The sequence below is a fragment of the Gavia stellata genome, chromosome 19, assembly GCF_030936135.1.
Source record: "Gavia stellata isolate bGavSte3 chromosome 19, bGavSte3.hap2, whole genome shotgun sequence".
In the NCBI taxonomy this organism is placed as follows: Eukaryota; Metazoa; Chordata; class Aves; order Gaviiformes; family Gaviidae; genus Gavia; species Gavia stellata.
The window spans coordinates 18936381-18955017 of NC_082612.1; the positions used below are offsets into that span (position 1 = coordinate 18936381).

The 18637-nt window shown below is 45.5% G+C and overlaps 1 protein-coding gene across 1 annotated transcript; it reads left to right on the plus strand.

Annotated features, from left to right (window-relative positions):
* The first annotated feature begins 264 nt into the window (after window positions 1–264).
* Window positions 265–18160, plus strand: ABCG2 (ATP binding cassette subfamily G member 2 (Junior blood group)). Its single transcript, XM_059826796.1, has 15 exons — window positions 265–470; window positions 2356–2415; window positions 2895–3009; window positions 3980–4132; window positions 4547–4704; window positions 5479–5630; window positions 6096–6200; window positions 8622–8872; window positions 10909–10991; window positions 13242–13331; window positions 13964–14088; window positions 15214–15368; window positions 16302–16391; window positions 17089–17186; window positions 18010–18160. Exons 1-15 carry the CDS (start codon window positions 265–267, stop codon window positions 18158–18160), a joined length of 1992 nt encoding a protein of 663 aa, XP_059682779.1.
* The last annotated feature ends 477 nt before the right edge of the window (window positions 18161–18637 follow it).

Here is an 18637-nt window from a genome sequence, read left to right on the forward strand (position 1 = left end):
GCCAGCCAAGGTCAACCCAGCACAACAGAGCATCAGGGTGGAGGGAGACTCTTCTATCTCCCTAACACCGCATGTGGAGTGAGGCAATACGGCAGACCCAGCTCCCCTTCAGCTCCATGTCATCTCAAGGTCGGAGCCCACAGGACGCAAACTTCCCATCTGGATGAGAGAGACCGAACACCGGACCCAACAGACACATCTTTCCTCTCCATACCTAAAGAAATCTTCCCCCTTCCTTTTTTTTGTTTCATTTATAGAGAAAAAATGGCAGAAGGCCAGCCACACCTGAGTATTCAGATGTCAGACTCGAATACAAATGGCATCTCCAGCAGAAAGCAGTCCTCTCCAGACTTCGCAGGCAGGGGAGGAAGCGTACTAACTTTCCACAACATCTACTACCGTGTGAAGATGAAGACTGGGTTCTTGTGTTGTCAAAAAACAGCCTATAAAGAAGTTTTGAGAGATGTCAAGTAGGTATTTAAACATCTCTTTAGAGTATGTGTATGTTTTATTTCTGTCTGGACAGTTGAGTCCACTCACGTCACTAAGGCACTAAGCGCAATATACAGAATTTGATCAAGATTTAGGAAAATTGTATGTATCTATGGTCACTTTGTGTTTGCTATCAACTGTGCTTAAGCTTCCCGCTAGGCCCCAGTGGTCCTCACTCCTTCGAGCTGAGCCTGTACAGCAGACAGCTCACGCTGCTGGGCGCCACTTCCCCGGCCCCAGGGAGGGACGGCCTTCCTGGCCGCCATCGGCACGGGGACACCCGAGCCCGCTGTGGTCGTTTTACATTACCTGGCAAGGCTCCCACTGTGCCGTGGTGTTCAACTGAGATACCGACAGCCTGTCCTCGACGCTTGCGTCTCCTTTCCTAAGGTGGCCTTTGGGCAGGTTAATTCGGGGGGTTTTAACTTAAAATGTTTAAGACAGTAATATAACCGAGGGTTAGGTTAACTTTGAAGAGATGGAAAGTTTTCTCTTTTTTTGGTTTCTTTTCAACATTGAGCGCTACTGCAGTAAAGCAATCACATCATGATGGCCTTTGTTCAATAATCTATGCATAAGGTTTGTGCTTTCACAGTTCAGTAGTTAAGCTAAGTGGCAAGTAGTCATACAACGTGCCATTCCAACTCACCCGTGACTTTCAGCTCCCTAACTCCAATTTCTCCCATAAATATTCACCCTTTTGTGGAGCTCCGTCTGTCCTGCTCTTTGCCCATGCAATTTCCACACCTCCTAAACAAGAGCTCTTAAAATCTTCCCTACTCTCTTCAAGAGAGCAATTGGCAACTCAGTTGACCAACATCAGTCATTTGCAACGACGTGAGCAGAAGGCCCCTCATGTGGCTTCTGTAAAAGGCCAAAGTTTAACACACATTATGCTTTTCCCTTTTAGAAAATGCGACATCTGCATGTGTTTTGTTACATATTGGGGTTTTGTGTTAAAAATCACTTATAACGTAACATAACGTATGTATAATGTGTATGCTTCTTAATCTGTGGAACCATAAATTTCCACAATAAGAAACTGAAGGACACAAATAACTCATCAGGAAGAGCAAACCCAAGCCTCCTAGGTTGCGTGTCATTAGACCCTAAGAACAGCTGTACTGGGCCAGACCCACAGCCAAGTACTCAGATTGCTGATACCTGGATTGCAGATAACCAGTGCCAGAGTGCAGGTCAAGATCAGCCTGGTCTCATAACATACAGACAGGCATGTATGATGTACAGCGTGATCCTTGCGTACACCGAAGCTTGTTGAGCGCATATTTTAGGGGCTAGTCAGGGAAAACAGCAGCAACGCCTTCACATGCTGCAGCAAAAAGATAAAAATAAGGCAGCAGTATTTCCATACAGTGTATCATTTCTATAGGGTCTTTTCCCCAAATACTTAAAAACCTTTTCTATCTGGCTTTTGAGTTTTATGTGGCTTAAAATCAGATACAGAGAAACTATCAACTGCAGTTTCTGTAAGTAGAGACAAACCCCTAGTGTGTTCTATCTACAGGGACCATTATTCTCTCTGCTAAGAGAGAAATACCTTTAGAACTTAACGTGGTTAAAGCAAGTGTGCGCTTCACTTCTAGAGATCCATGGGGGGGAAAGCATGCATACAGGTTTTGCTCTATCTTACTCAAGTTTCTGTGTTCTTCTTGAATTAGGAATAAAAATTAAGGTGGGGTTTGACTGATCATAAATATTTGTGATCAGGCAGCTTCATTAATTCCAAAATTAATGGGATGCAGAAGGTAGTTCTACAGATAATTTACACTAGCCTACCAGATGAAACAGTGAGATAAGAACACCCTATCTATTTTGTCAAACCTATCTCTGTTTTGTCTACAGTGGCATCATGAGACCAGGACTGAATGCAATTTTGGGACCCACCGGCAGTGGTAAATCTTCGTAAGTGCCCTCTTTGCCTTACACAGAAATTACACCAAGGAGAAAATGAACCTGCACATATTTAGCAGCAATGGACAATACTTTCAGCGAAAGATTTTGTTTTCATTTCAGTCTGTGCAAATCTCACCGGTTTCTGAGAAATACGTGAATTCAAAAAAGACACTCAGCTTACTTGACAAAGATGTAATTCAATTTTAGTCCACACTTTCCAGAGACACGATCTTTACGTATCGTTCTAGGTTAAGCTCATATTATTGAACGAACGGACACAAAACGCACTATGAAATTGCACAGATCTCATTTCCTTAGGAAACCAGGACAAAAGAAACTCACCCCTTGAAGGTGGCTGGGGGTTTTAAATAGCAAATGCTTAACTTGGGTTACTTTTATGTAGCTGTTCGTTCCATGAACTGGGTTTGTGGTTCAGAGAGCTTGCCTCCTGCACGCTCATCTGACAAAGTAACCGACTTTTCTCCTAGTCTACTCGACATTTTGGCCGCAAGGAAGGATCCCCATGGGCTTTCCGGTGACATTTTGATCAATGGAGCTCCTCAGCCTGCCAACTTTAAATGTACCTCTGGATACGTAGTACAGGTAAACAATTTTTATCACTCTATGGATTTTATTGTCCCCTTCTGACTGCAGTTGTAAGAAGTGGCTGCAGTATTGCAAGTACACTGCCTTGATTCAAGAATCGAGACTGGTGCAGTAGCAACTCTCCACACGTCCACCCTCGCTGGGAAAGAGACTCTGCTTTGTATTTGAGTCTCTTTCCTTAATGCTCTACAGTCAATGGGAGCGGACACTTTGGATCCCTCCCCATTCTCCGTTTGGGCTACCGATACACATGGAGTATTTTCCAAGTATGATGCTTTCTGGTAGTATACAGCTTGTACCTCCGCTTGCCCAGGGACAATGTCACTAAGTCCCGTTCTGAGAAAACCTTTGTCCTGCCAGGGTGGGCTGGGGAGAAAGACATGTGAAGGACAAAAGAAGGAAAACTGCATGCCTCTTTTCATTTCGTTCCCCTCCCCACTACCCTTGCTCAGCAGTGTGCTGGCAGGTTATCAAGACCTGAAGAGGTGCATCTATGAAAACCCCTTATAAAAGTAGGGTCAGCATGTTACAGAAAGGTAGTCTCTCAAAACACACTTAACTTTCTGAACTTCCTACATCTGACAGATTCCTTTTGCAAGAGGCAAGCAGCTAATATTCAAAAAACCTACCCTCCTTCCTCCTTTGCTGATACAAGCTTGGAAAACCTTCACCCTACCCCACATGGACCCAACTTCTCTTTTCCTTCCTTCTCTTCTCCCGGCTCTTACCTGCGGCAGGCTGAGGCTGCATTAACAAACGCACAGGGATAGTGACCTCAGCTGCGGCTGCTCCTCAGTCCCCTTAGCCCTTTGGCATCTCACTCAACACCTCCAAAAAACTGAATAAAGTAAGACTACATGAGGGATTGTTTTGAATACGTTGCTATTTTGATTTATTATTTTGATATCATGCATGACGGAGGATGTTCCTACATTGCGTTGCATTTTTTTTTTTTTTTTTAATGAAGGATGATGTGGTGATGGGAACCCTGACTGTAAGAGAAAATTTGAAGTTCTCAGCAGCACTCCGTTTGCCAAAGTCAGTGAAGGAACAGGAAAAAACCGAACGAGTGAATCAGATCATCAAGGAACTGGGTTTGACCAAAGTGGCAGATTCCAAGGTAAGGGGTGTAAATATCGTTCTTAAGTCACAAACAAATATTAAGTGATGTATTTAATCAACCAAATGGATCAGATGGCAGATTAAAAAAAAAAAAGTAAAATTAAACAGACTATTTCAGTAATATGACAATAAATAACATTTCTGTATGGCGATCGGTACAGACTCCACGCTGATACTGCCATATGCTCTGCGGGGAAGGGGAAGGGTAGTCTGTGTTTGGAGAAAAAGAGAATACCCCGGTAATGCTAACGTTAAGAAACTGCCTATGTGCGTGGTAACATCTACAGCCGTACCTGAGAGTAGGGTCAAAATTTCTTACAGCTCTTCCCAAATGCTGCCATGTCGGTAGGATGCTGTTCACTCAAGTATTTGTTATCAGGCCAAATGAGACAAGTTTCTCGTTTTGTGGCAGGTTGGCACCCAGTTCAGTCGCGGGGTGTCCGGAGGAGAGCGGAAAAGGACCAATATTGGGATGGAGCTCATCACGGATCCTGCCATCTTGTTTTTGGATGAGCCAACGACGGGACTCGATGCCAGCACTGCCAACGCTGTCCTACTGCTACTGAAAAGGTGATGGCCTTGGAAACAGCTTCCTGTTTTCACCACTCAGTTCTGCTACAGTTCAGTTGTATTTGACTTAAAATTACAGTTAGAATGAGCAAACAGGGAAATCAGAGATGTAATTGTTTACCAGCGAGCCAAGGCTGCAAAGAGGGTAGGAAAAAGGCTGTGTGAGTTCTCTCACTCCAAAGCAGCTGCTCGCAGAAGTACACAAAGCACCTTGCACAAAGCGTGTGCGTGCCAGGACTGCAATTTGTCCGTGATCGCTGTCACGGGCAGCTTCATTTATTTTCATGTCTGCCTGGGCCAGAAAAGTGATAAAAATGCCTGTTGTAAGTCTGGTAAGGTGGTCGATTTTAATATGGATGATAGTTAGAACACAGCTAGCTGTTCCCCATCACAAAAGCTCAAGCCTATCTTTGGGAAAACAAGCACAACACGCTCTCTATTTGTAAATTTTACATCATTTTGCATTTACTACAAGCAAAGAGGACTCAAGCGCCTCTCTCCAGAGCTTTCTGTTTGCACCAAAACCTTCCCAGGACCTTCCCCTCCAACAACATTCCCAGCGAGAGGGAACTTTATTTTCTCACACAGACACTGTAAATATGACCTAAATATTTTCTTTTTCTCTTTTTTTTTTTCCCCCTTCTCCCTCCCCTCTCTGGCACGCCAAGTTAATCAAACTTAACCACGGCTTAACTGAACTTGCAAATTCTCTTCTCTAAATGCTGAATCGACTCGCAAAGTTAACATCGCCGTCGTTCTTCACTTCACGTTCAGGATGGCAAAACAAGGAAAAACAATAATCTTCTCCATCCACCAGCCTCGGTACTCCATATTCTGCCTGTTTGACAACCTGACGCTGCTGGCCGCGGGGAGGGTGCTGTACCACGGGCCCGTTCAGCACACCATCGAGTACTTCCAGTCTATCGGTGAGCACAACTCACAGCAGGGCCAACTGCAGCAGTATCTTTAGTTTGCACTAACTTGAATAACATGCCAATAGCGCTGGATCAGAATTGGACACAGTGTGTATTAGCAAGCCCAGGATTTTAACAGGATAAGCATTTCTCGTGGTGTTTCACCTCCTGAGCCGTATGTGGGTTTGGATGGTAGGGCTGACCTCTAATTAACGCCTCCTGGGCGCATCTTAATCCGGCAAAGCCCAAGCTGGGGTTGAGAAGGGCACGTTGCCAGCTGTCACCTTGCTGTCACTGACAGAGCCGTCCGGCAGTGCCGTTCATCTCTTGGGTAAGCACGGACCTTTCAAAGCCTGCAAAGCCGATGGTGTAGGCTGCGCGGCGGGCACAGTGGCGGGGCTGTGTTCACGACAGCCATGCATGGCTTTCTGCCAGTCACACAACCGTCGCTTAGGTCTTGTAATGCTCTCACCGCAGGCTACGTGTGCGAGCCGTACAACAACCCTGCCGACTTTTTCCTGGACATCATTAATGGAGACTCCACTGCAGTGGCAATGAGCAAGACTGACGAAACTAACCCAGGTATGAAACACAGAACTGAGGGAAATTATCATAACATGTATTTTGCTAGAAGGCATCCAGCACAACACAGAAAAATCACTTACAGGTGTCAAACAACCAGTAACCATGGTGTACAAGCGTATGGTTATTTGTATGCATGAAAGTATTATGTACTGCTGAGCCCTGTTACACAGAATCACAGAATCACAGAATCATTAAGGTTGGAAAAGGCCTATAAGACCATCAAGTCCAACCCCCAACCCAACCCCACCATGCCCACTAAACCATGTCCCGCAGTGCCACGTCCACACGTTCCTTGAACACCTCCAGGGATGGGGACTCCACCACCTCCCTGGGCAGCCTGGTCCTGTGCTTGACAACCCTTTTAGTGAAGACATTTTTCCTAATATCTAGCCTGAACACCCCCCCGGCGCTACTTGAGGCCGTTTCCTCTCATCCTATTGCTTGTCACTTGGGAGAAGAGGCCAGCACCCACCTCCCCACAACCCCCTTTCAGGGAGCTGTAGAGAGCGATGAGGTCTCCCCTCAGCCTCCTCTTCTCCAGACTGAACAACCCCAGCTCCCTCAGCCGCTCCTCACCAGACTTGTGCTCCAGACCCCTCACCAGCTCCGTCGCCCTTCTCTGGACACGCTCCAGCCCCTCAATGTCCTTCTTGGAGTGAGGGGCCCAAAACCCAACACAGCATTCGAGGTGCGGCCTCACCAGCGCCGAGTCCAGGGGCACGATCCCCTCCCTACTCCTGCTGGCCACACTCTTTCTGATACAGGCCAGGATGCCGTTGGCCTTCTTGGCCACCTGGGCACACTGCCGGCTCATATTCAGCCGGCTGTTGACCTGCACCCCCAGGTCCTTTTCTGCGGGGCAGCTTTCCAGCCACTCGTCCCCAAGCCTGTCACGTTGCAGGGGGTTGTTGTGACCCAAGTGCAGGACCCGGCACTTGGCCTTGTTGAACCTCATACAATTGGCCTCAGCCCATCGATCCAGCCTGTCCAGATCCCTCTGCAGAGCCTTCCGACCCTCCAGCAGATCAACACTCCCTCCCAACTTGGTGTCGTCTGCAAACTTACTGAGGGAGCACTCGATCCTCTCATGTTGCTTTAAAGGGAAAAAAACCCCAACCCACTCCATTCCTAAATCCTTTTTGTTTATACGTGGAAAATAATTTGCAGAACCTGAAATAAGTACCAAATTCACATACAGCCCTACTATATAAAATATTCCTGTCTATGCAAGTTTCCCTCTCATAAATAGGTATTTAGTTATTTATCATTGCTATCCATTTCTTCATAAACTGACCTGTATACTTTTGTGTCACGCTTGAATTACGAGATTTTACAGGTGAAAGAATATTTTCCTGTGTTGAAGTTATAATGTGTGGCAATGTAAGGAATGGTTTTGTTATCTCTCAACACAGAGAAAGAGCTTCTTTCATCTTCGAGGCAAACCAACTGAAGTCCTGCAGAAGCAGAGACGATAAACCAGGACGATCGTTCCAGTTAGGGACATAATTTGATGAAATTATGACTTGTATTTTTCACCTAATGCTATCTGTTATGAAATTACCATTTTCCTTCCTCTGGAAGGGTGGGAAGAGGGAGTAGAGATAGGGGACCAGTGTTCTCCTGATGCTTCCCTGATGTTGTGAAGGCAGAAATTATCCCCCAACTAACAAATCAAATCTCACCTATGTTCAGTAGCATGCTTTTTCATCCTGTCTGTTGCTACTCATTAATAGCACAGTCTCTTTTCCCAGGAGTAAAAAGGGAAATGAAATCATGACTATGCTATGTGCCCAAACGCACCGTTTCACTGTGTCTTTACCAAAGAAGCAACCAGCATTTTACAAAAATGCTGACTGTGTTCAGGGTCCGAGTCATTTTATAGCTGGCAACACACGTATTTGTCATCGGAAAAGCAGACGCTGGACTACGGTTGAGAAAAAAAAGGAGCTCCAGCTGACGTTTCTTTACGACCGACTCAAAAGTTTGACTGCAGTAGACACATGCAGGATTACCTGGATCTAAGTCTGGGAGGTCTAGGATTAGGTCATCAGATCTGCGAAACAGATCACTTACAGAAACCTGGGGTGGGGGGGAAATCACTTTTTGATTAAACGTCAGATTACCACCAGTTTGAAACCTCATCGGCAGACAAGGCTTTACCTAGTCAGCCTGCTGTGAAGCCACCACCTGTGGCACAGGTTGCACAGACAATCATAGAGGTTTGGTCTTATTTATACCGACTCTTTTGAATTGCATGCTATGAGACCGAGTGCAATGAATCACTGGAACTAAATGTGCGTATTAATGCTTCTGGTTCATTATTAACTCTCCCAACCCAACATAACTCTCCTGGCTTAACTCCTAAACAATCTTCCCATGCCTTACAGAAGCGGTCATATTTCTTTTTAATCTTTTCAGCAGAGAGCACTGAAGAACGCACTGAATATAATAAAACCTTGGCTGAGAAGTTAGCAGAAAAATACTCCAACTCTGCCTACTACCAAGAAACAAAAGCAGTATTAGAGAGTATTTCTTTGGGAAATAAAAAGAAAACAAAAGCAGTTTTCCGACAAATCACCTATGCCAATTCCTTCCTTCATCAGCTGAAATGGGTGTCCAAGCGCACATTTAAAAATCTGGTAGGAAACCCTCAAGCTTCCATAGCTCAGGTAACGCTATTTATATCTATCCTTTTGTGCTATACTTTGAATTTATTCCACGCCTGTATTTATTAGATGATAAGTCATTGGGATGGGTTTGCCTCTTGATATTTTGACTGCAGTAACCATCTGAAAAAAGAGCATTCAAGGTCTGGAAATCTGATTCACTAGAAGGTGTCCTGAATGCTCCCAAATGAGCAGCATGAGAGACTGTTCAGTAATTAATTTGGGACTACTGAAAGATTTTGGGAGGCAAGACCTTTTCCAGAAGGGTATTCTGCTGCTCCTGGCCAGGAGCAGATTATATCCCAAGTAGTTTCACACATTTGCTCAAGAACATTCTTCAGACTCGACTCTAATTGTCCAGGCTTGGCACTGTGGGGTTTGGCCTCAAATCTTCTCCCCCGCCAAGGAAAGTTAACAGAGCACACTTGCATACTTAATTAAACTTCAGCACACAATGAAGTGCTGGCAGTTGGCTCAGGTGTAAAAATATTTTCACAGTATCGTAATGTGTGTGTCATTTGACTGTTCATAATGGCGATGGTGTCTTCCGGTGAAGATGTGATGAAGACCACAATAGGGTCTAACACCTGCCACGGAAGATGAGTATGGTCTACGTGACTGGCCCTATTAGCGCTGCTTTTTCAGAAGAATCAACACCAAAAGTGTCGATTTCTTCCAAGCTGCACATCGCCTTCAAAAAAATGAATGCCTGTCTGACCTCTGCAGAATGACTAATCCTCAGGAATCCCCTAATTCACGAGCCAAACTCTGCAGTCCCAGCACCAGCAAAACTCCCGCTGCACTTCTCAGCAATTCTAGAGAGGCCAATAAAAAAATTGGTCCCCAGCCAAGGCGTATATATTATCTTCACCATGGTTTATATAATAAGTGAACAAACGGCCAGTGTGGAGGGGAAATGAGTGCAGAATCCCCGAGGTGAAAAGGCTTTGAGTACGTGTGTGTGTCTGTACGTTGATACTATGGAGATCCTTAATAATTGCTTTGTAAAAGCTTGACCTTGTGACAAGAATTAGACTCTCAAGGTTCTCCTAATACCCCGAGGTTAACGGTCCTGACTTGTTTCTCACAATCTTTTCTATCTCCCCACCCTCATTAGGGATGGATTTTACCAGCATTCTTTGAGGGGTACACGGCTCATTAAAGCCTTTTTTCATTAATCTCCTCCAAATTGCTCTTGATATGATCCCGGCTTTCCACTGCAATTGGCTTAGGAGCTGCATTATCCCTGACGTTTGCTCCTTTCGGCAGGATCTTAGCGATAGGGTACCAGGGATCAAGTGGTTTAGAGTGTTAAGACTCATGCGCTGCTCGGGCTTCAAAATGACAGAACTGCCTGATACCATCGCTTTTCCTGAGATTTTTGTCATTTGCATTTAGCATTAGAAAAGCGTGATGTACACACTTCAGTCTTTTAAATTACACCCTTGAGGCAGCTGGTATCTTTGCTATTTAAATTGTGTTACAGACTGCAAATATCAGTACACCTACAGCCCGATCGTAGTGTCTTGCTCATGTTAAAAACAATCCCATGAGTAAGGTGTGTGATAGAGCCCAGCGGTTACACCCTGTGGAGCATGAAAATAAACTCTCATCCCCAACCCGGCAGTCAGGGAAGACTGCTTTTGGTTATTGGTTGCCAAACTCAAAGTAGCACTGAGACGGCTCCAGAGAAACCCCCGCAGAAGCGCTGGGCTGAAGAGCCGTGGTCAGCCCGAGAGCTGAAGTTACCCCTGTTGCTGACAGCGGATGGGGAGTCACCGTCTGTCCCAAGGAGGATGAACAGTGGAGAGTATCAGTAGGGAGAGAGGAACCGTGTTGCAATACATCACCAATTAACTTAATCACGACATCCGAGAACGGCTGAAACAGTGGTAGGGGAAAGGAGCTTGGCTGAGGTGCACGTCATGCTGGGGTCATGCTTCCTGTCCATCTACACTCACCCGCTGCGTATTTCAAAAAAACCTACTGAAACTTTGAAAGCAGTAATAATTTTCTTTTCTTTTCTTTTCAACATTTAGCTGTGTGTTACGGCTTTCCTGGGACTGGCTGTAGGTGCCATTTTCTTTGGACTTACGGAGGACATCGCTGGACTACAGAACAGGTTAGTCAATTTAGGTAACGGATATCCAAAAATTTGATAAAGCTCCCTCGTCGTTGAGATAGGATAACGAACAGCTTGGAGGCTGAGAAGGAACCCATGAGCTCTTTGGGAATTATATCTACCTCTTTAAAGCAAATGCTTCCCTTCACATCAGTAGGTAAGGCCAAGCCTACGTTAGCGACTTCGAAGTGAAGGTGTTCTGCCTCTAGGAAGGTCCCTGCAGAACTGAGAGGGGGGTGCAGTTCTGCCCTGCCACGCTGGGTGCCACGTTTGGACAAGCAGTCCAAACGAAGTGAGTGACGCTGCTTCTGTAGGATGACATTTCGCAGTGCCAGTCGGGTTGCTGAAAACGCTGAACAGCAGACAGCATATTAAAAAGGTTGTATCGGGTTCGCGTGGCAAGGCTTTGGTAGTGGGGGGCTACACGGGTGGCTTCTGTGAGAAGATGCCAGAAGCTTCCCCCATGTCCGATAGAGCCAACGCCAGCCGGCTCCAAGACGGACCCGCCGCTGGCCAAGGCTGAGCCCATCAGCGACGGTGGTAGCACCTCTGGGATAACATAGTTAAGAAAGGGGAAAAACAACTGCGCAAGGGCAGCCGGGGAAGAGAGAAGTGAGAATATGTGAGAGGAACAACTCTGCAGACCCCAAGGTCAGGGAAGAAAGAGGGGAGGAGGTGCTCCAGGTGCCGGAGCAGAGATTCCCCGGCAGCCCGTGGAGAAGACCACGGCGAGGCAGGCTGTGCCCCTGCACCCATGGAGGTCCATGGTGGAGCAGATATCCACCTGCAGCCCGTGAAAGACTCCACGCCGGAGGAGGTGGATGCCCAAAGGAGGCTGTGACCCCATGGGAAGCCCGCGCTGAAGGAAGGCTCCTGGCAGGACCTGTGGCCCCGTGGAGAGAGGAGCCCACGCTGGAGCAGGTTTGCTGGCAGGACTTGTGACCCCACGGGGGACCCACGCTGGAGCAGTCTGTTCCTAAAGGACTGCACCCTGTGGAAGGGACCCACGCTGGAGCAGTTAGTGATGAACTGCAGCCCGTGGGAAGGACTCACGTTGGAGAAGTTGGTGGAGAACTGTCTCCCGTGGGAAGGACCCCACGCTGGAGCAGGGGAAGAGTGTGAGGAGTCCTCCCCCCAAGGAGGAAGGAGCGGCAGACAAGGTGTGATGAACAGACCGCAACCCCCATTCCCCATCCCCCTGTGCCCATTCTGGGGAGAGAAAGTAGAGAAATCAGCAGTAAAGTTGAGCCCAGGAAGAAGGGAGGGGTGGGGGGAAGGTGTTTTTAAGATTTGGTTGTATTTCTCATTATATAAATTAATTGATGGGTAATAAATTAAACTAATTTCCCCAAGTTGAGTCTGTTTTGCCCATGACGGTAATTGCTGAATGATCTCAACCCACGAGCCTTTCATCATATTTTCTCTCCCCTGTCCGGCTGAGGAGGGGAGTGATGGAGCGCCCACCACACAAGTGATGGTCAGCCCACCACAAAGGCTTAATTCAGCATGGCAGCATTTTAACTTCTTCGCTGCAAAGCTTTCCCCAAGATAAAAAGATTAAAGATTAAAAAATACAGCCTTGGCTACATAAACCTGGGTAACTAAAGCTTTGATCTTGCAACTGCTTCTATATACACACTTGAGTTTACCAGCAGTAAGTCAGAAGGTGAATCTAAAGCTAGATTTTAAAATTATTCTGGGCTATGTATCCTTTTGACAGCTGTACGTACATGACCTGACAAATGGGTTTGCAACTAAGCAAGCTCTGGGTTCCTGGTCTTGCAACACTTCCTAGCATTTACTTAAAAATGGCCCAGTTTTAAATTGGATATGAAAGTGTGAAAGCAAAGCCTTAAATTTTAATGGAAAAGGTGATAACAACTTCTCACATCGCTTATTCAGTTCCTCACAGTTCGCATCAGACAAATGCCTCACAGACGGAGAATTTTTAACGTGTCAGGAAATTACATTAAAAAAAAAAAAAAGGAAAATCAGTTCATTTTCTATCCTTTGACTGCATCAGAGAACATACCATCCTTGCATGCAAATAACAAATGCTGCCTGTACCGCGTCTACATCAGGTTTGTTACGGACTCAGACTTGTAGCCAAGCCTTTTCCATTGGAATTCGGGACGGGAGGTCACATACTGCCGAGCTCCAGGCACTACGGTTGGATTTACTTACGCTGTAGTGGAAACCCTACGTTCACATCACATTTTTAATAACGGCTCGCTGTTTTCCTTTCTGTAGAGTGGGTGCAATGTTCTTTCTGACCACCAACCAGTGTTTCAGCAGCATCTCAGCTATTGAACTCTTTGTTGTGGAAAAAAAGATATTTATGTAAGTAGAACATACAAAAAAGTTAACAGGGACTACTGTCAGAGAGTTTGTGTGTCTGCCCTGCTGTAGCTAATTGTCATTTAAGTACACCTAGTGCAGAGTTTCCAAATTATTTCACTGTTAGTGCTCACTGCAAATATACTCTCTTAGCCTGTTAGTGAGTTCTCTGTAAATCCCCCAAATGGTACCTATGATTGCAAATGGCTCAGAGTTTAAAATTATTACATATGTAGGGAAAAAAAACCCTGAATACTCAAATTTAGGTATTGATTAATAAGTTGGTGACTTGCTAGTGAGGACAGTAAATGCTATCATCTAACTGGGTTCTTTAAAGCTACGCAGATTACACTACACAGAAAAGGAGAATTATTTAAGCTTTACCCTCTCTCTCTCTGACAACATGACACATACATTTACTAAAAATTACGTGCATAAGTATCCATAGTCATTTGCATATGAAAATGCCCCATTACTGCAGTGTGTGGCTTACTGGATGTTTGCATTACAGCCAAACCGTGAAAGAACTCTTTTTTTCCAGTTTGAGCTAAATTCATCTGTCTCCAGGTGAAAATAATCTTCTTGGGTTTTAGTGATTAAATTTGTAATATGCTGTCTATATCTCTGTGTTCCAGACATGAATATATCAGCGGGTACTACAGAACATCTGCATATTTCATCTCAAAGCTAATGGCTGATTTAATACCCATGAGGACTATACCAAGCATCATCTTCACCTGTATCATTTACTTCATGTTAGGCAAGTATGGTCTCCTACAGTCCCATTACAACCCCCTCAATAAATCAAGAAGGCACTCCCACTTTATAGCTGTGCATGTATACCTGTGTATTTACATAGGCTAAAGCACTTCATCGGCTTGGCAGTGGTTACTGCGCTTGCTTTTAGCAAAAAAGACACACTTTCAGAGATTTAAGCATTCATGTCAAAATCTGTGACGTGCCTCATCAACACTGGCCCTAGAAGGAAGCGTGCCATAACCATTACTACTTAGGTTTGATTTATTCCTTTTCATTTATGGCCATCCTAGCTTCCGGTGACTTCTACAAGATACTTTTTCCGTCAAGAACACCTATCAAAGAAAAAGTTTTAAGAACTTAATATTGTCTGAATTAATATCAACTTGTTCTTCTTGGTGAAATGCCTTCTGGTTAGGGAGCAGACTTTGAAAATTGCTGGCACCAACTTTTATAACCCTAGAACACCTTCAAACGTCATCCTTGCAACATGTCCCAAGCAGACCATTTTCCTAGGGTAAGGTTTCAGATCACGACGTCCCTTTGGGATGTCCCAAAAACTTGAAAGCACAAGCGAAATTTAAAAATAATCACAGTTCGTTTTGGGCTGAGGTTTTTTCCCTAAGATATAGGAAAAAAGGCCGCATCAGCAAGAGGCTCTCAGACCGCGAAACTGGAGTGAGCTAGACCTTACTACCAAATCCATAGCCAGCCGAAGGTCCCTAGGTCCGTTAGGAGAGCTCTCTGCTGGAAGCAAGCAAAATGCTGTACAACCACTGCTCGCGGAAGCGCGCTAGAAACTTCTCCTTTGCTAGAGAACCTGAAGCCCCAGTGAAGCCTTCACCTTGGACTGCGCGGAGCACAGTACTGTAACTTCTACCCAGCCTGCTGTCTCCAGTGTTACTGCAGTTACAGGCATGCTGCTCGTTCACCCCGTCCGCCGTCGGCAGGGCACGCACACACACGGGCTGTCACAAGCCCCACGGCAGGCTTGGGTCTCAGTGACCCGTGCAGTCAGACAACGTGTATTCTGTAGGTCGGATACGCTACGTGGGTCAGGATGGTGTTCAGGTTATGGTAGAGCTTTTGGCAGGATCATACTGAAACCCTTCTTGTTCTGATCTTTAAGGTTTGAAACCAACAGTAGAAGCCTTCTTTACAATGATGTTTACCCTTATGATGGTGTCCTACACAGCCACTTCTATGGCACTAGCCATTGCAGCAGGACAGAGCGTGGTCGCTGTAGCAAACCTGCTCATGACTATCACATTTGTTTTTATGATTGTGAGTAGCATTATTCAGTTTTCTAGACTGAATCCTGAAATCCTAGAAATGCTGAAATCTAGAAAGCCCACCAGCACGGAGTTCAGCTGAATTCTGTAAAAAAAGGCTGTGGGGTCAAGCAAGTCCTGATTTGTCTGATTTGAAGATTCTGATACTGTGGGGTCGAATATCCTGATTTGTCTTTTTGACTAATGAGAACCGGGGGGACCAGGGGGCTGGGTGTGAGGGGGAGGGAGAGCGGTTCCTCGGCCGCCTTCTCTGTGGCTCTGGCAGCCAGCGTACTGCCTGGGAGGCAGAAGAGCTGCCTAGAGCTACATTTCATTCACTCTCCTTTACCGTTGCCAAAGACAAATTCGGCTGGCTGAGGAGGTGACCTGCAGCCTCCTGCTCTCCGAGACCACTAACCGTAGTTGCCCTCCTCAGGTGCAGAGCCAACCATCGGGCACATTAGAACCAGACAACACACAAAAAGGTGACAGTTAGAAGACAGGCACCATAAACAGTGAGGCAGTGCTGAACCAACAGCCAAAAACCGCGTAGCCATAGACTCAGGGCACACAAGCAAAACCCGAGCGCACACCTCCAACAGCTCCACATGCCCGAGTAACAGCAGCCAGTTCATGTGAACCCATGTGGGACCCACAGGCGGGACGCATCCGGCTTTAATGCGCGGGTGCAAGCATTCCCCATTACTCATTTTGGGAGAAGGACCACGTGGGGTTATGGCCCAAAGCTGGGTAACGGAGATGATTCCTTCCCTCTCCCCCGTTCTTCCACTGGAAGGGTTTCTTCCTCTAGAAATGCCTTCCCACTCGGTTTTAATCTGAAGCAGCAGAGTCAAGAGCTAGAGAAGAACACATGGTAACGGCATGTAATTTGTAATTTGGTTTTGTGTTGTTGTTGTTGGGGCTTTTTTGTAATCCTTGCCTCTAGATCTTCTCTGGGTTGCTGGTCAATCTCACAAGCATCATGTCCTGGCTCTCCTGGCTCAAATACTTCAGCATCCCTCGCTACGGAATGACAGTAAGTGCTGTATTTTCTGGTGTACAGACTTGGAAAAGATTTGCTAGAAAGGAATGTCTTTACTCATGATAAAGAAAACTCCAAGCTTTATGGGCTAATGAGCAAAGGGTAACCTAGTTAAATACAGCAACCTCAGAACGTAGCGCAGCAGCTTGAAACAAGAAAGGCTTCTCATCACCCAGCACCCACTGTTTCGAAGAGCTTATTTCTGTAACTTGACAACACGTCGTACGAGACAGACACTAAACAACTGCGTCCACTGGAATGCAGCTGGGTGAAAATGATACGGACTAAACAACACTGTTATCCCTACAAAACAATTCTTCTCTTTTCCGTCAATCAAACAAAAACTTGGCAAGCTAAAACGTTTCTCCTAATTTTTGATAATTTAAGCCAGGGTGATGTTTCGCAGGGAAATCTGGGCTTTAATATGCCTGTGCGGAAATAAGTCTAGCCTGGGGAGGTGTTAAAGCCTGGTGCCATGCGTGCATTACAGGTTGTGGACTGCATACATTCCTCTCTGAAAAGAAAAAGAACCATGCCGCTCGGTTAAAAAAATGGGGATTTTGCCAACGTAGTAAATAATGATACCATCATGTTTTTAGAATAAATTTGAATTTAATTATATATCCTCTTGTTAATGTATCATTCCTTTACCTACTAATTTCTGTTGTCATTTTTTCTTCTATTTTAACAGGCTTTACAAATCAATGAGTTGACTGGTCTGACCTTTTGCGGCAGCAGTAACAACACACATTTAATCAGCAATGATAACTATCGACAGATAAGCCAGCCGTAAGTATTTTGGTACATTAAAATGACTTTATCACTCTCTACAACTATGTGAAAGGGTGTTGTGGTGAGGTGGGTGCTGGTCTCTTCTCCCAAGTGAGGAGTGATAGGACAAGAGGAAATGGCCTCAAGTTGCGCCAGGGGAGGTTCAGGCTGGATATTAGGAAAAATGTCTTTACAGAGAGAGTGGTGAAGCATTGGAAGAGGCTGCCCAGGGAGGTGGTGGAGTCCCCATCCCTGGAGGTGTTCAAGGAACGTGTGGACGTGGCACTGCGGGACATGGTTTAGTGGGCATGGTGGGGTTGGGTTGGGGGTTGGACTTGATGGTCTTACAGGTCTTTTCCAACCTTAGTGATTCTGTGATTCTGAATCCCACCGCCCAACTGACAAAGTCCTAGAGCATTAGTCTGTTTGTGAGATAATCACTGATGGCAAGCAGAATCTGTGAGTTTTTATATGGAAAATGAAGTTTTGACTGGGTTTTTACATTGTCTGCAGAGAACGCTCTGCTTATTGTCATATTTAGTAGTTACAGCACTAGAAATATCTAGCATTACGCTTCTCACTTTTCTTTAAACTGCGTTGAATGAAACACGTAGACACACACAGTGCAATTATACAGCCTCACAAAATCCATTTCAGCTTCCCACAGGAAACGACTGTAGCTCCAAGGAAAACAAATTGACAACCAGAAAATAAAATAGTAACACACAGCTGGTGTCTGCCTGGCCTACTATAGACATGACATCACACTACCGCTTCTAGGGATCTTCCTAGATGCTTCAACCTGACTCAAGTTTATAAATGTGTGTGTGTTTATCCGTAGGTGGTGTACCGGAGATGAATATCTGAGAAAGCAAGGCATTGATGCGAGTAGCTGGGGCCTTTGGCAGAACCACCTGGCTCTCGCCTGCATGACAGTAATATTCCTCACCATCGCGTACCTGAAACTGCACTTCATGAAGAAGTTCTCTTAAAACCAGAATGAAAAATGCAACACCCCACCCTTCAGTAGTTTGATAAACCGACTGTGCAAATGTCTTGATTCTTTTTTAAGAGACCTTCCTTTGTACTTTTGTTTATGATTACGCAAGTCAACAATGTGAATGCCATCCTTGTATATTAAATACTTAGTATTAATGTACTTTGCTGGAACGTCTAGCACGCCCGAGTTCTCTTTGCCATCAAAAGTATACAACTATTCATTTTTTGAAGAGACTCTTCAGTCTTGATGCATGTTCTAGTGTGAATCTGTTAAACAATGAAACTACTATAACAGCTTAACCTGGAAAAAAAAAAAAAGCTTCCGTACTTTAACATTCACCGGCAAGCAATTCAGTCCAAAGTGACGCTTATCAGGACACCGATGCAGTCTCGACTGCTGATGCGGTCACAGTCTACGTGAGACAGCGACAAAAGCATCCTCCCCATCCCAGTGCCCGTCTCACACCCTT

Excerpts from the sequence above, each read along its gene's own strand:
- ABCG2 (XM_059826796.1), top strand. The coding sequence starts at position 265 with ATGGCAGAAGGCCAGCCACACCTGAGTATTCAGATGTCAGACTCGAAT. Across the intron at positions 471-2,355 it reads GAAGTTTTGAGAGATGTCAA|TGGCATCATGAGACCAGGAC; the intron begins GTAGGTATTTAA and ends TTTTGTCTACAG. Across the intron at positions 2,416-2,894 it reads ACCGGCAGTGGTAAATCTTC|TCTACTCGACATTTTGGCCG; the intron begins GTAAGTGCCCTC and ends CTTTTCTCCTAG.